The following is an 18,402-nucleotide window of genomic DNA, read 5'->3' on the forward strand; positions in this document are numbered from 1 at the left end:
GATGCTTATAAAGTAAATTTAGTTTCTAAGTTTGCGTGGCTCGTTTTTTTTTTTTTTTTTTTTTGTGAGTTTTTAATAATTCCCTACAGATTACTCTATCAGAAATACTGAGTGAGTGAATCAGTATAACTAAGGGAATGATTTTTTTGAGCTATTATACAGAATCAGAATTGCTAGACATAGTAAGGCCTTGCTGAGTCTAATTATGGTGGCTGCCAGAAAAGCAATTACTAGAAAATGGAAATCATAGTCTAAACCAACTGTACTAGAAGCAGTGAATATATTAGCAGAGATAAAACAAATAGAAGTGGGATGTTTAGAAAAGGATAGGAGCAAATTACACAAGTAAAAAAATAAGAATTGTGGGAGCATTACATGCAGAATAATGTTTTGAAGGAGCAGTGAGGTTTAAATGAAGGCAGGATTTGAACGAGCTGTGTAATGTTTGACTGGCAATGACTGGATAGATTGTATACATACAAGTAATGTAAAATGTTTGCAACTAAAAATATGTGAATATGGTTTGTTTTCATTTATATAAATGTATCACAGTCATCAATGGAGTTTGCACCTTTTGAATTGCTGTACATTCGACTCAAGAGTTCTTGATTTTGCTAAAGAAGTCTGGGAAGAAGGGAAACACCATTCAAAAGGGTTATGGAGAGTCTCTCTGTTGTGGCAGGGGAACATATTTGTTTTTGTTTAATGACTACGGCTGAAAGAACTATTTTGAATAACTTAAGGTCTAACGACAATATCGAATTTGTTAAACTTGACAAAGGGAATGCCATTATTATGGAAAAGGATCATTATGTGAACAAAGTGTTACAAATATTAACCAGCGATAATGACTAAAAAATTCGTTTACATGAATGCCCGGAGCCAGTAATCCCAGCTAGAATGTCGAATTTTCATAACATTAAAACCGCTCAAAACTCAATATTAAAATAACAGAACAGCGAACTGCAAAAGATCTCACAGTGCAAGTTAGTGATTGTGGAAGGTCGCTGTTCAGCTACATTTCGGTTTTTGCCCATTCCCAGCTATAGTGCAGTCTCAGAGTTTGTATATATGATGAGTAGGTGATGTGGGCAGTGTAGCCCTTCATATGGGGGGGGTGCAGGGGGGCTTGCCTCCTGCAGAAGCAAGTAAATGCAATATTTTGCATTTCTGTGTAATGCACGTGGATATTGTGCTGTTTCAATCTTTGGGGTTGATAATGTGACTGTTGATGCCTTGAACATTCAGTGTTCTAACATAGACCTGCTTGGAGCATATAGGTTTATTGATCCGCTCATTAAATTATGGGTTGCTACAGTATTTAGGATTTAACCCTGTGGAGCCTGTTATAACTTTAGTATTCAAGATTCACACAACATTTACATGACTCTTGACTGTCACAAGTAAAAGGATGAAAACTAAATCTATGGCTATATGTGTGGAGGAAAAAAACTAATTAGGTGGTTTAGGCATGTCCATCATTTATTAGATTTGTTTTGATTTTGTACACAAAATTAAGGGTTTGAAGGTAGAAGACAGTGATGTCTTCGTAACTACTGACATAAACTTTATATTCAGTCATAGCTAAAAGTAGTGTCTTAGAAAATGTAGCCAGACATATCTCGTACATAATACGAAGTTTACCCTTTCCAAGGTAGTGCTTCTTTTCAGAAGTATTAGAGTTTATTTTTTTTTTTTTTTACTTTTGTTATGCATTTTGGGGGAGAATTTTTTTTGTAACAGTAATCTGGATTGAGTGCGAAGGCTGCAATGCCTCCAGTATGCAGATATTTTCATGGCAGCTTAAGAAAAACAATGCATCTGTTACTCATAGTATTAAGTTTTTGAACATTTTATAATTATTTTTTGATATGGATAAATGATGCATTTTTAGTTAATCTACATGAATCAGGTGACAGACATTTTACATTTCACAGTTTGGGGTGAATTAGGTGAGATAAACTACTTGGATATTAAGTCAAGCAAAAAACAAGGGTAGACTTCTGATTACACTTTTTTTATCTCATTATAGCTATATCATCTTTAAGAGCTTGCATTCATAATGGGAGAAATTAAACATAGTGATGAGTCCATTAGTGACTGTGAGTTGTCCTAATGAAGGCACATTACTTCATTCAAAAGTAGATGCCCTAAAACAAAGGGGATAATGATAGATTTTAAAATGGGAGAAGTAATTGAGAGTGGAAATGTATATAGAAATGAATGAAAGTAGTTCATTCACTGGACAAGTGTAGTATATAAAATGTTAAGGATGGTCAGAAAATTCTTGTGTTTTTTCCCCTCAGTTTCACGTGCAGTTGGAAATGAGTATAATTTCACATATAAAATGGCAAAACTTTGAAAGATCTGTTAGGAAAAAAATTCTTAAAATAATTGGAAAGAGTGGGATGATGAAATGTGGATGCTGCCGACAAAGTCGCCTGTGCATGTGAAACACTACACATTAAAGGTAAAAGTTACTACGTACCTGGCTATATATATATATATATATATATATATATATATATATATATATATATATATATATATATATATATATATATACACACACATGATATAAGCACATCTATGCATTACTTAGCAATAATGAAGTTAATGCTGTGTCCAGGCACCACAAATGGTGCGTTGATCTAGATTTTAGGTTTGCTATTTAGACTTTGTTTATTCTATATATGGCAAGGAAGATGCTACTGATGTGTTGCTAGAGTGGAAAGAGTACTGCTGACAACTCGGGTTAGACACATAATAGGCCTGGTTTAAATGAAGTTGAAAATTTTAAAGTATATTTAAAAAGATGTGTAATTCACATGAAGCTTATAATCAGTTGGTCTTATGGTCATGTGACGAGTTTAAGTCGTCATTTGATTTTTTTTTTAACTTGTATAATGTTTTCATTTTTAAACTATGAAGCTCCATTGTGAGGAAAGGCCTTACTGTGATTTTTTTGTTGTAAAGTTTTTAAAAGCAGTGTGAATTTATTATTTGTTCAACATTTTACTGTCTTTTTTCAAACACCTTTACTGAATTATCACTTGTGACATAGGCAAATTTATATTCATATAAAAGTAATCAAACTATATTAACATAAACATTATACTTCACATAATTGCTGTATAGCATATAAGCTAAGCAATATTACATAAATTATTACATTTTTGCTTTTTTTTAATAAAAAATATATTTATTAAGCCATCACTTGCTACATAGGCAATCATTTATTTATGTAAATGAAAATAAACCACACCAACACAATCCTAGTTGCAAGCATTTTACATCACAAACCATACTGACACACTCCCAGTTGCAAACATTATACATCACTTATAATCTACCCAATCTTTCACACTCAAACATTACGTCGCTCATTCACGTCCTGCTGTCTTTTAGGTCTCATTCCTCCCTTGTATGCATTGTTCTCACAATTCTTTTTTTCGTATGTAGTTTGCTCCCACCCTTTTCTAAAGATCTCCATTCTGGTTGTTTTATCTCTATTACTATGTTTACTAGTTGTTTTAGATTTTGATTTCCATTTTCTAGTAATTGCTTTTTTGGCAGCCACCATTATTAGATACAGCAAGGCCTCACAATGTCTAGGCAATTCAGATTCTGTGTCATAGCTCAGAAAAATCATCTCCCTCTTCAGGCCAGTCTGCCCACCCAGCATCTCCAACAATGAATCCCATAGGGAATCCTTAAAGTCCACCAACTCACCGTACTCCCAGAAAATATGTTCTCAATTACCTCTTTCTTCCCCTTCACACCTCCAACATTTACTGTCTACCTGAGGAAAAATTCCCTCCCGTTTACTTGGAGTATGAAAATATGTATGTAAATGTTTCCAGGCAAAAATCCTAAATCTTCTATATTTTGTTGCTTATTTGGGAGACATACATATATCCTTCCATTGTTTTGTGAATTGCTTATCCAGTCTCTTCCCAATCCTTTCTAACCTCCTCTGATTGATTCTTATAGTTATCGTGCAACATTTCATATGCTGTACTAATTATTATTATTTTTTTTAATGGCAGGTCTGTTCTAGATTCTGTTAAAAACTCTACCAGTGCTGGTCTTTCATTTAGATCTCCCCCATTTTTTTCTGTCTGTCTATGCTCTGATATCAATTCCTGATCGGGAAGGCAATCTCTAACCTGCAGTCCAAGTAAATTATTGGTGTCTTCCCATTCGGTCATCTTTCCCTCTCTAGTTATTGGCTCCCAATACTTTGGTTCCTCTGCCAGTTTTCTCCAATATGTTCCTGCCCCCTCTTGCCTATTGTCTGTATCCCTAATTGCAGTCATCCCTATCAGCAGAATCTCCTTTCTCCATTCCTGTGTTGGTTTAGTTCTTAGAATACTTCTTGCTACTTTATGGATATAATATTCTGCATGATTGTTCTTTTTCTTCTTAAAGGCCTGCATCCAAAATCCTAGTCTCTCCTTGTTTCTTGAGCTTCTGCCATGTTTCATCATCATCCCTTTCTACTTTGAATTATAGTTTTCTGCTTGTGCTATGTTTAGAAATCGTAACTGTGTAGCTCTGAAATACCCCTTCAGATTGGGTAATTCCAGTCTACCCTGTTCTACTAGAAGAATCAGTTTGTCCCACTTGACTCTTGCCATCCTCCCCTCCCAGATAAAGTTCTTCAGCTCTTTATTAATTACTACCTATAACTTCTCCTCTTGTTGATAAAAAAAATATGCCTGACCTGTGTATAAGACGACGACTTCTTTTTTCGGCTTTTCCCGGTTAGGGTTCACCACAGTGGATCACCTGTCCGCTCATGATTGGCTGTGGAGATTTATGGTGTCGAGTTGGCGGCCCGGTGCCCAACCTTCCACAGAAGGCACACACACACACGCACTCACACCTAGGGCTGATTTAGAGCATCCAATCCACCTACAGCATGTCTTTGGGATGTGGGAAGAAACCGCAGCACCCAGAGAAAATCCACGCGACCACAGGGAGGACATGCAGACTCGGCACAGAAGGCACCCCAGCCGAGGATCGAACCAGAGAACCCACTGTGGTCGCCCTGACCTGTGTATAAGACTAAAGGGACTAAAAACATTTTAACTGTTTGTATCTTACTGTCTGTATCCATGTAATAATGCTTCCATTTCTCAGTTTTTGTATTATCTTTTGTTTAGTCTGTTCCCACATATTCTTAGCTGCCACACTAAAATAATTTTTAATCTGTACTACTAAATATTTCATTTTATAGTGTCCCCATAAATATGGGTATTCCTGAACCAGTTCATGTGTGGGTACATAATTTACCACTATTACCTTTGTTTTAGCTTCATTAATTTTGCATCCCAAAAAGATCTGAAACTGTCTCAAAATGTTACACAACACTGTAATGTGTTTTTCTGGTTTTGTCGGGTACAAAATTATGTCATCTGCAAATAAAGCCAGCTTTTCGTGACTACCATACCAGTTATAGCCTTGAATTTCTGAGTCTCTTATATTCTTTGCCAGTGGTTCTAAATATAATGGAAATAATAAAGGGGAAAGAGATCATCGCTCTCTGGTTCCTTTGCTTAAGCAGAAATTATCAGAGATGACCCCACCCACTTTAATTTTCACCTCCGATCCCTCATATATCCTTCTAATCAACCTTATAATTTTTTCAGGAAATGCAGGTGCTTCCATTGCCCTGTTTATGAAGTCCCAGCTTACGCTGTCAAATGATTTCCCTGCATCAAGACCCACCAACAACAATGATATTTTCCTTACATTCTGCTTCCCTGTAGATCATCAGTGTTCTGTTAATGTTGTGAAATGTTTGCCTTCCTTCCACAAAACCACATTGATCCATATCTATCAGTTTTGGCATTACTTTTGTCATTCTTTTAACTATTTATTATAGACATGAATATTTTGTAATCATGGTTTAGTATTGAAATGGGCCTGTATGAAGCTGGATTTGATGGATCCTTACCCTCTTTAGTTATTACAGCCACCACCACTTTCTTCCAGGATGATGGTACTTCTTCTTCTCTTAAGATATTGTTAAACAAAACCTTCCAGGTCTTTATTGTTTTTCTTTCCTCCCAGCTTCCAGACTTCCACAGGAATACCTTCTGTTCCTGTGGACTTTCCTGTAGATTGTTTATACGTCACAATTTTTATCTCATCTCCTCCTATTCTAGCTGTTAGTAATTGAGCCTCCTCTACCTCTAACCTTGGCGTATTTAATTCTTCCATAAACATTTCCATTTGTATCTTTTCTTGATTTTCATATTTCTCTGCTTTATAGAGACTCTCATAGAATTTCCAAAATATTTCTAATACCTAAAGAATCTCTTATCTTCTTTGTTATAGGCTCCCTAAATTTGGCAAGAGCCCTTTCTACTTTCTGTTGCTAGAGTCGTTGTACTATAAGTTTTTGTGCTGTAGTGTTATCAAAAAAAAAAGACAATCCCTTATTTTTCTGCCTAACATTCTGGAGATGATCCTCTTCTTGTTCTGTTAGATTTCCCCCTATGCTGCAATACTTTCACATTGGTTAGTCCCACTAAATAATTCTTGTTACTAAACCATAGCTCCTTTTCTTTTATTTCCAGTCTGTTTTTAAACTTCCATCTTAATTTCATCCCACTACCTAGCTATATTTTCAGAAGAAATTTCTATCCTCGCTAACAGCTCCTGAATACTCTCCACTACCCATTCCTTAAATTCCATTCTTTTCAACAGATAAGTGGAAAAGCGCCATTGTCTCATTTTATTTCATTACCCTGTATTTTTATTTTAGTTATTATTGGCCCATGATCTGAAATAGTTATTGGGTGGGTATCAAGACCTTCAGTTAAATGCACGTTCCTGTGAAATGTAAATTCTGTCTAGTCTAGCCCCATTTGTATATCTTGGGGAATAACATATAAATTCACTCCTAACTCCTATTACTTAATTCATATCTTCCATGCCAAATATTTTCATAAATTTCTTCAAAAATCTACCCTGCTTTGTTATGTTTTCCCTCCTGGGCCCCCAGACACATTGTCACTGCTGCAAATCAAGTTCCAATCCCCACCTAAAATAAATATTCCTGCTGAAAACTGATTATTTCTCCCAGAATTTTCTTAAGCTCCATTACAGCAGTTTTAGGTGGAATGTAAATACATGCCAGTATAATATACATGCCAGTATAATCCTCCTCCCTTGCCAGTAACCCCTTAGCACTACAGATCTGCCATTATCTTTTTTATCTTCTTTTATCACTATTGGAGCTCCTCTTGCATTTAGTATAAGTACTCCTCTTTTCCTTTGTCCCAGGTATTCTACTGAATAACCTTCCTGAAAACCGTTTATCAAATTTACATGTTCAGTTCTTTCTGTCTCCTGTAACATAGCTATTTGCACTTTACATTTTGAATGTAGTTCAGTACTCTTTCTTTTTTGTTTGTATTTATCTTTGAGGCCATTTACATTTAAAGACATTAAAGAAAGCATCATTGTATTAAAAAGTTATTATTACCACCATTTATGTAAAACACCTTTTTGTTAAATGTCTAGTTCCAGGTTTTGTGTTACTTGCATACACTGTTTGGCAGATTGAACATTTTTATACAGTTGTTTCTTGCCATATCCATTTGAGCCTATGTCACCTCTTATAAAACTTTTTTTTTGTTGAAAGCCCTCAAAAAAGCACCCCAGTACCCCCTAAAACCTATTAACTTAATACTGTCACATAAAACTATGTTTAACTTCAGATATTGACATTTTAACCTCCTAATAGAAACAAAAGTCCCAAACTGACAGCCACACTCACAAACTTGAGTTAACCTAAAAGAAAGGTAATCCATGCTAAGACGTATGGTGCAACCTGTGCTTCTACTAGGTGCTGGTTGGTTTTGTCTTGTCTTTATAGCGCTCCCTGCTAGGAAAACCCCTGAATGTTTCTTTCAGTGAGCATTGTCTACTTTGGGAAAACCCCTGAATGCTTTCTGAGAACATAATCTCTTAGCCAAGTTCTCTTTTTTCCCCTCAATTAATCACTGTCCACCAGCCTGTAGCCAGTTTCTCTTTGTCAGATTGTCTCCATAGAGACATGAGAACCAGGCAGCCAGTTTCTCTTTATCAGATTGTTTCCGTGGAAACATGAAGACCAGCTGGAGAGTTGTTACATGTATTTGCTAGGGAAAAAAGCCTCATAATATTCACTGTTCTTTTTCATTCACTTGCTCTGTCTTAAATGTGTTAGTAAATCAATCTAATGTCTTTAATGCAGTCATTTCCCCATGCAAGAATGAGAAAAAGCACATTAACCTCTCTTTTATCATGCTTTTTAAGCAGACTTTTTATGCATTTCAGTGCCTACATTTCTTAAAACTGAATAAGAAGAGAGAAAAGGGAAAAAGGAAAAAAAGAACACCAGCACTTGTTTACAACCCCCATTACACTTAAAATTAACTGAAAAAATTACTTTATAGCTTGTAAAGAAAACCACATGCCACAACATTGGTACTTTTTAAGGAGAAAAAATATTTAGTTCAGATAGCTCTCTTCCCTCATCTTGCTCTCCCCAAAGCACTTTTCTGAATATTATTGACATGAAGTAGGGCATATGCTTTAGAGTCCCCCACAAGTCCAACCAACTCTGAAAAGGTGCAGAATTTCCTGATTTTCTTGTTCTGTCATATTTTACAAATATAATTACTGCATTGTAACCCCATACTAAGTTCCTGGTTTCTTTACTGTTCATCTCTGAAATCCTGTCTCTGATTCATTTCCAGTATACTCTTGATTCTTCTAGTCAACTGTCGTGCTCCCTTCCTTCTCTACAACATTTTCCATTGAAACAGTTGAAAAGGTTTCACAGGTACAGTCTCTCTCTGGTCTTTATTACCAGAAGAACAATAAGTAGAATCTCCATCTGTTTCAAAGCTCAGTTTTTGTTGGACAAACATTTGTATTTCCTCTTTAGCATGTACTTCATCAAAATATGATTTTGCCCTTCCAGAAAAGAGTGCCTTGAAGACAGCTGGGTGCAGCAGTTTGAATCTCACACCTGCATCTCGACATTCCCGGAATAGTGGATTAAATTTGCTCCTCTTCTGTGTGGTGTACAATGAGTAATCATTCTTCACAAACACTTTGCTTTCTCCCACTTTTTATACTTTGTCCTGCCATAATTTTGTCAGAATCAACTCCTTCTGCTGGTAAAATTGTATTTTTACTATTAAAGGTGTAGGTTGCTTTCTTATAGCCAGATTTGGAGCATACTCACAATGTTCCCTTTCAACTAACAACTCCAGTTGTGGAATACCAGTCCAATTGCTTATTTGTGTTTTCCTAAAATTAATGTAGTCTCTTCCTTCCAGCTTATCTGGTATATCTGAAAATTTCAGGTTTTCCCGATGTGCTGTGTCCTTTAATTCTATTTTTTGAAACATCTCTTCCTGAGCAGTCTTATATTCACCAAATTGAGGAAAGGCACTGCAGTAAACCATGTTCAAATATAAAACAGGAACAGAATAGAAAAACAAACACTAGAAATGTCCACAGTTTAATAAAACTATAAAAAGCGCAGATGCAAATAGCAACGTTTTCAGGTTTCCGCTTCCTTGGTGCTTATAAAATCAATTTTTGTGCTGTATTACATGATCTTTTAATTTTCTGTTACATTTTGCTACATAAAAAGATGAACATTGTACACAAGTGGCTAGGTAGATTATCTGTGTGGTGTGTTACAACAGCCATGAGTATTAAAGATGCATTTCATTTTATTTATGTGATGTATAAATTTTTTTGTAATAGAAAATTAAAAGATCGTATAATAGAGCACAGATCAGAAATTAAGAGAAGTGTAGAAACTAATGCTTTGGCAAAACATATGTTGGAGAAAGCTGCAAGCCATTTTTTTTAAATTTAGGGGTCATTAGGGTTTTACAAAAAGTGATAGGGGGTGGTGATGTAAACAGCAAACTAGAAAATATGGAATTTTCATGGATTTTAAGATTAAATGCAGATGTGTATCCTGGCTTAAATAATGCTGTAAATTTAAAACCAGTGTTACAGAAAAAACAAACGTTCATTGATCTTATGCTTTTGAGTGTTTTATTCTGATATTTTGTTGTTTTATTCATTTTTTTGTCCTGATTGGTTGGCTGTGTCACGTGATTACATATTTGAAGTATCTAAATATATTAATAGAATTAATTTTATAAGCACTGAGGAAGGGGAAATCTGAAAGCTTTGCCAGAATGATACCACAGTACAAGGACAAAATGATTGACTTCAACAATTGGCTAAGCTTCTAGTGTCATTCTAAGGGGATCCAGTATCTGTCTGCCTGGGATGACATGATCGACAAACCACGACGCTTTGCCAGAGATGGCCTGCACCTGTCGCCCTTGGGATTCCGGATACTGGCTAAGGCTCTTGCTACTCCTATAGTGTCTTTTTTTAGGCAAGATTCAAATGACAAATTCACCACCAAAACAGGTACAAGCAAGCAAAATCTGAGGGTAATGCTACTTAATGCTAGAAGTCTAAACCTCAAAATGCTCTCAAGTCGAGGCACTCCTTAAAATGGAGAACATAGACATCTGTGCAGTGACAGAGACCTGGTTCAAGGCTCCAAAGAGCACCCCTGCATTACCAGGCTATAATTCATATCGCACCTCTTGGCCACCTAACCTGGACCGAAGCACAAAAGGCGGAGGCATGTCCATATTCATTAAGGATATCCACACCTCCAGGCTAGTTGCTCAGCATAATGCATCTGAGATTATCCAAGTGCAACTAACTCTGGGCAAGACCACAATGCAAATTGTAGCTTGCTACAGATCCCCCACCATGCCCCAGGATTCCCACTCCTCATTTCTTGATACACTGGAAAATATTAGGGTACAACCTAACACCCTAATAATGGGCGATTTCAACTACCCCACCATTAACTGGTAAAACTATCCATGTACCAACTCTTGTATTCAACGTTTTCTGGAATTCATAAATTCCTGTGCCTTGGATCAACTTATCCACAACCCCACCAGGGGCAGCAATATCCTAGACCTGGTCATTACCAACATGGGCAACCGGAGTTCCACACCAGAGGTCAATTCCTCATTGGTCAGATCTGACCACAAGCAAATCACCCTAGACATCCACATCCCACCCTGACCCCCCCCATTAGGGAAACCACCGTAAAAAGTTCTCCAAAGCCAACTTCACGCTTCTTAAGACAGAAGTGGCAAACTTCACAACACCCATGCTGACGGACAATAGAGGTATGACTGCTGAATCCTATACAATTGCACTTTATAAGCACTTACACGAGTGCATGGATCGTGCAATCCCTAACAGAACCAAGATGCTATCCTCCAAAAAAAAGGAAGCCAGTCTGGTGTTCCCCTGCTATAAACAAACTCTACAACAGAAGAAAGAAACTGTTGCAAAAAAGAGTAAAATCCCATGATTGGAGGAACTCCGTGGTCAGCCTCAGTAAGAAGCTGAGATCCCTCATAAAATCCTCCAAAGCTAGTTAAAAAAACAAAGTCGCCACTTATTCTAAATACAACCACAAAGCATTCTATAGCTATGTCAAGAATCTCAATGGCAACACTTAGATCTGCTCTGAGTTATAGCACAATGGTACTAAATATACAGAACCAACTGATATTGCCAACATCCTGGCAGATAGATTCAGTGCTAACTTTACCCCCTCTCATCCCCTAAAGGGCCCATCTCTTTACCAGAAGAATGCAAAGTACCTGTAATCACGGCTAAACAGGTAAAACACACTCTCCAAAGCCAAGAACACAGCATCCATGGGACCTGACAACATCCCAGGCTGCGTTCTACATGAACTATAGAACGAACTGGCACCCCACCTAAGTACCCTGTTCAATCATAGCCTCACTTCAGGCTTTGTGCCCACTGAATAGCGCACAGCAGCGGTTATTCCACTCCACAAAGGAGGAGCTACCACTGACCCAGAGAACTACTGCCCCATTAGCCTGATGAGCCTGGTCTGCAAGGCTATGGAGCATATCATCATGGAACTTATAAACAATGACATTGGTAATCTCCAAACTCTGGACCCTACCCAGTTTGGGTTTGTAAAAGGCAGATCATGTCTCCTAAACCTGATAGACTTCTTTGAAGCGGTCACCAAAGCTGTAGATGAGGGTAAGGTGGTGCACACAGCCTATCTAGATCTCGCCAAGCCTTTCGACACCATCCTCCACTCTGGAATTATAGACAAACTCACTAAACTAGGTATAAATCCCTATGTCACAAGATGGGTTGCCAACTGGCTCACTGACAGAACCCACACTGTGAAAGTAGCAGACTCTAAATCCAACTTCAAACCAGTGACAAGTGGAGTACCACAGGGTTCATTCCTAGATCCTCTCCTGTTTGGTATCTACTTCTCTGAAGTACAGGCTAACACAGAAGGTCTTTGGCTAACAAAGTTCGCATATGACTGCAAACTAGTAGCCATAATCAAAACTCCTAATGATGTGGACATCCTAGAAAAGGGCCTCACTGAGACAGATTCCTGGTGTCAAAGCCTTGGCCTCAGGCTCAATGCCAAAAAGTGCATTGTCATCCCTTTTGGTAAAAACTCTGCACCCATGAACTACCACATAGGTGGTAGTCTACTTAACACCAAAAGTGTGATGAGACCTTGGAACACAGGTGGACAGTAGTCTCTCCTTTGATAATCACATTGCCACAGTAGTCAGGAAATCCTTCTACGTGGCATACCTCATCACAAAAGATTTCTCATCCAGGAAAAAAGAGGTCATTGTTCCCCTCTACTCATCACTCATTAGACCCATTATAGAGTACAACGCCCCTTTTGGTATGTACCTCACAAGACATCTACAACAACTGGAAAGGCCACAGAAATACCTCACAAAGAGGATTACCGGCCTCAAACAGAATACCCTACGCAGACTGTCTCAAAAAACTCCAGCTTTACTCTGTCGCATATCGCTTACTCAGAGGCGATCTCTGCCTAACATAGAAAGCTATGTCAAACCCAGAGCTGTTGGACATGCTCCATGTAAAGAAATCCCAATCCCTCCGAGCTACACGCTCTAGGGACCTAAACCTTGTCACCACAATAAACAGAACATGCTGGAGGGATAGATTCCTGTCCCAGAGACTTCCCATACTCTGGAACAAACTACCTGTCTATATCAAACAAAGCTCCTCATTAGCACTCTTCAAGAAAAATCTTGATGATTGGATGGGAGATAGGAAATTCACCCCGGGGATCACTTCTGTGGCTCTGCTTGACAGGGGCACAGGAAAATAATTTTCTTGGGTGGCAAAATCTAGGGTACCGTTTGGCTAGGCTTACATTGGCCCTAGGGCCAATAGCCTAGTACCTACCTATGAACTTATTTGCATCTGCACATTTTTATTTTTATTTTTTATTAGACTGTAAGCCTTTCTAGTGTTCGTTTTTCTATTCATAGTCTCATATTCAGCCATCCTTTTCTTTGTTTTGACCTCTGATTTTTGCAATTGTATCATCTCATCTGGTAGCGTTGTTAACTCACAGCAAGAGGTTCTCCCGTTCGGTTCTCGGCGTGGCTTGGGCGTGCCTTCTGTGTGGAGTCTGCATGTCCTCCCCGCGGTTGGATAGCGTTCGAAAGACATGTGTGCGTAAATGGGTGTGCCTTTGTTGAAGGTTGGGCGTCGAGCTGGCACCTCGGCATTTCGTAAAAATCTACTGCCAATCATTAGCGGACCGGACTTCTGCTGTGGCAACCCCTTACCGGGAAAAAGCCGAAAGACAAACAACAACATCATCATCTCATCTGAATATTCAACTCCTCTTTCACCAACTCCATAGCAGAACTGACCAAGACCTTCCCTAACAAATAACCCTTTCCCTCAACCTATCCAGTCATCCTCATCCCCTACACCACCCTCTGCCCCCAATCCTCCTCCAATATTTGAACTTAAACCCATCTCAACCTCCCACATAAAAAAAATTACTCTCTAAATTAAAACCATGCTCCAATGCCCCTGACAATATCCCATCTTCCTTCCTAAAAATAACTGCAGATGGTATCGCTCTCCCCATTAGCATCTTGATCAATAGATCCATGCAGGAATCTTATGTGCCCAAATTATGGCAGGCTGCCTTTATTCTACCTCTCCATAAAGGAGACAAAAACAATAACATCTCTACCTACCGCCCCATAGCTGTTCTCTCCCCAGTCTCAAAACTTCTGGAAAAATGTATCCACCTTCATCTTAGCTCATTCCTAGCCAATCACCAACTAATCACTCCAACCCAACACGACTTCTGACTTGTCCATAGTACTATCACTGCCCTTCTCTCCTTCTTAGACACAGTAGATCTTGCCCGTGACTCTGGAAAAATAGTATCAACAGTTCTACTTGATCTGTCTAAGGTATTTGATACCATCTCCCACACCCATCTCTTGAACCATCTTTCTAACCTTAATCTCTCTCAGAATACCTTATCCTGGTAACCATCTTTCTAACCTTAATCTCTCTCAGAATACCTTATCCTGGTTCTCAAACTACCTCTCTGACAGGTCTCAAGCTGTGAAATGAGGGAAAGGCACCTCAGCCTGCCTTCCTACCCCCACTGGGGGTACCCCAAGGATCCATACTCGGTCCAATGCTATTCAACATCTTTATTAATGATTTCCACAAAGCCATACCCAACACTAAAATTGTACAGTATGCAGACTATTCAACTTTAGTCTGCTGTGCCTCTAACCTCTCAGAGCTTCAAACAGTGACCCAAACTGCTTTCTCCAGCACTGAAAACTGGATGCTCCAAAACCACCTCTCGCTAAATGCCAATAAATCCAAAATGCTATTATTCTGTCCCTCAAAAGCTTCCCCTCTTGATAAAAACTTGTTCCAAATTATTAGCCAAAACAACTCTACTATAGAAGTTGTTCCCTTCGCTAAACTGCTTGTGGCTACTATTGATGACCACCTAAAATTCAACACTCAGATCCAGCAAAACATTAAGAAAACCCATATAAAGCTTGGTATGCTATACAGAAACATCCACTTTCTCTCTCCTTCCACCAGACAAACTCTCACCACTACCTATCTACTCCCCTCAGTAATGTATGGCGCTCCTCTACTAACAAACGTATTTGCCTCTCTCTCTCCTCCAAATTGGAAGTCTGTTATAATAAGATTTCTAAATTTGCAACCAAAGCCAAGTTCTCCTCCCATTATTGTACTGCCCTTCTTTTGTTAAATTGGCTTGAACTCTCCAACCATCTAGACTATCTCCAAATTACTACAGCCCATAGACTAATTGTTCAACCTAACTGCCCAGCACTAACCAACATCCTTCAACCTTACACCACTCAGAGAACTCCAAGAGCTACTCATCAAAACCTAATCACTGCCCGCAAACCCAGTCGTCCTGCTGGTCAGCTTCTTCTATCCTTTTCCTTAGCTAAAAAATGGAATTCTCTTCCTTCTTCTCTAAGGACTTGTGAAAACTTTGCAAACTTTAAAACTTAGTTACATTCCTACCTTTCCTCTAACAGGAAATGCAGCTGCACTCTCCCCACCTAGCCTAATAATCAATCCACCCCTTAAACTCCTGACTAACTCTGAGTACAAGCTAACCTAGCATAAATGTACATATTGTAAATAACGGTTTACTATCACATGTTCGTTTGTCTTTTAGACGAATGTACTATGTGTGAAAACCAGATAGCAGAACCGTTAGGGCGATCACCGGAATGCCGAAGCAGACAAATCGAATGGCCGACAAAGCGAATGGCCACTGTTGTCAGCTCCAACATTGCAGTGCAGATTGCACTATAGTGTGGATGGGGAAATGTACCCTTACCCTTACCCTTACTGTAGTGCGAGCTTGAAGTTTGTATATATAAGTAGGGGGGGGGGGACAGTTGTAGTATGTTTGGTGGGTAGGAGCATTTCAGTGTAGTCAACATTTTTGAAATTTGACTGCACTGAAATGTTCGGTTCGACATTTACACTGTTCAGTGTACAGATTTCCAAACATTTGGTTTGGACATCTGTACATTTGAACAATGTCATGTCGAACATTTGATAGTAAACCGTAAGTGACATAATTTGTAAGTATTATAAATAACCCATCCCATGTTTTTTCTTTTTTTCTCTCTTTTTCTTCTAAGTCTTTATTCTCCCTCTCAGTTAAGTTACCACTGCCATTCTAAATATGTAGATGCTATGTAACCAAAGAATGTATTCCTGTTCTCTAGCATGGAATGAAATTGTAATTGTGTCTTCTTTATTATGATTGTATATGTAACTAAACTATGTAATGCAGAGCTTTTCTCCCCGGGCCTCCACTGAAAACGGGCTCCCTGAGCCCAGTGGACCTCCCTGATCATCAAACTGGAAATAACTAAGTAAAATAAATATCTGTTTAAAGCTTCTTCCATTTTTCAGATTTTTGTTGTTTTTTGTTGATGTACTCCATCAGTGTTTTTTTTTTAAACAGGTCTGTATGCAGTTGTCTTATATTTTCCTGTATGTTACTGGAAGTAATGTCTGAAGGTTGCATTACGTTTTGATGAACAGCTGCAGAATTGTCCCCAGGCAGTGTTTCATCCTCACTTTTTTCCCCAAGTTTTCCGTATTTCTTTTTTCTTGGCATCCAGGCAGTGCACTTACTAACCATTTACTGAAATTTACCCATCAACACAAGTCTACTGGCTTTCTCTGCTGAGTTTCTGTTTTCACAATGGGAGAGCTAGAAACAAGCTGTTACTTAGTGTGCGGCCATCTTGTAAGTCCAACATTTTACTGTCTTGAGAATATTTTACTTAATTACTATGCTTACTGTGTTTGCATGTTTATAGTAGTGCACCTTGAATATTGCTTGTTCAGTACACAAGAAAGCAAAATATTTGTTCTGTTACTGCTTGGCTGCTTTGTAGATTTATTCAGGGTTTGGTAAGCAGATGCAAAAAGGTTAGATTTGTGACCCGAGGTAGTTTCCACATTTATTAGTTGCTGCACTGTGTGTTTCTCTGTGTGGACTTCTGCTCCATTGTGATAGTATTCTCTTATCAGGATTCTTGAGTTGTGAACCTGCGGAAGTTAATTCTTAAAGACTGCGTTAGAAGTTTGATGTGTCTATTGTTATGAAAACAATATTTTGACGAGGGGTGCACAAAAGCAATCATTGTGTCCGAGTTTGCTTTCTCTCTATTCATTAATTGTTACTTTGAATTGGGGTTACCACCTGTCCCTGTTTTCATAGACAGTAAGTATGATGTCTTGCAAAAACAAAAGAAAGAAAAAAATGGCAAATGTTCTGTGACAGCAGGATAAATATTTGCTAACTTTCCTCTTATTAGCATAGAAAAGTGTAAATCTTTTTTTAGAACACAATATACTTTGAAGTGACAGAAGCAACAAAGTTCTTTATTTTGGTAATAAAGTAAATGCAATTTTTCTTTTCTTGATTGTGGGTATGGCTTACCCTGCAAAATCTTATATTTCTTTTTTTTAGGGAGACTTCTAAAAAGGTTAAAATATTAGATAATCCATAACAAATAATGTTTGAAGAACCAGATTCAGGCTGGCTAAATACAGTTATAAAGAGTATTGCATTGTTTATTTTATTTTTTTTTAAATTCCCCTTTTGACAGGTACTGCAGCCATGTGATTTGGTGTTCCAAAGCACGCAGTCCCCATCAAGTCCACAGAGTATGGAGTTATTCATAAAGTCGTTGACAATAAAGGTATGGTTAAAACTATTGCTGTAGTTCTGCGTCTAGTGCTGCTTCTACTAACCGTATGAATCTGTAGCTTTAGTTAGGACTTTGTTTACCTTTTAATTAAAGTGGGGAATATGCATATATATTTGGTGTTGTTTTACCTCCCCTTTACCAAAACCATGCCACATTTGGATATGAACTAATGGATCTAGGACTGTTGAACAAAACTTCAACAGTCCGAATCCACTATCACCGAACACACTTTAACGAAAGAGCTTTCACCGAAAAAGTACTTTCGCTAAAGTGCGTTAAAAAAGCATGAAATCTACTTTTACACAGGAGGGCAAGCCACCCTGCAGCCCACACCCCTCCCCCCTACTTTATTATTCGCACTCCAAGATTGCACTACAGTGGAGAAAAGGGAATTTTCTCTTATCCGCACCATAGTACAACCGGCACAAGAGGCATAGTTACGCGAAAATACTGCTTCGGTAAAAAGCATTTTCTTGTAAGTATGCCCGTCCATTTGCGATTCTGTAAAAAGTGCATTCGTGCAAGAGTCCTTGACCCGAACTAACAAGTCGATGCAGTCTTAGTAGCAGTCAGTGAGCATGCTGGTATTGACAGCCTGGCATGCAGCTTAGATGCTTACTTCCTGCATCCCATTTCACTGTGGGAAAATAGTATATATTATCAC

General features: G+C 38.3%; 1 protein-coding gene across 2 annotated transcripts in view; it reads left to right on the top strand.

Moving 5' to 3' along the window:
* The window catches only part of VPS13A (vacuolar protein sorting 13 homolog A), a 4,910,496-nt gene that overhangs the window by 3,243,329 nt on the left and 1,648,765 nt on the right, over positions 1-18,402 (top strand). For both annotated transcript variants that reach the window (XM_044060868.1, XM_044060869.1), the window contains exon 40: positions 17,637-17,729. In XM_044060868.1, the coding sequence (XP_043916803.1) occupies positions 17,637-17,729 (93 nt within the window). The remainder of the gene's footprint in view (positions 1-17,636; positions 17,730-18,402) is intronic.

The sequence above is a fragment of the Protopterus annectens genome, chromosome 2.part0 (assembly GCF_019279795.1).
Source record: "Protopterus annectens isolate FY-2018-M chromosome 2.part0, PAN1.0, whole genome shotgun sequence".
NCBI lineage: Eukaryota > Metazoa > Chordata > Ceratodontiformes > Protopteridae > Protopterus > Protopterus annectens.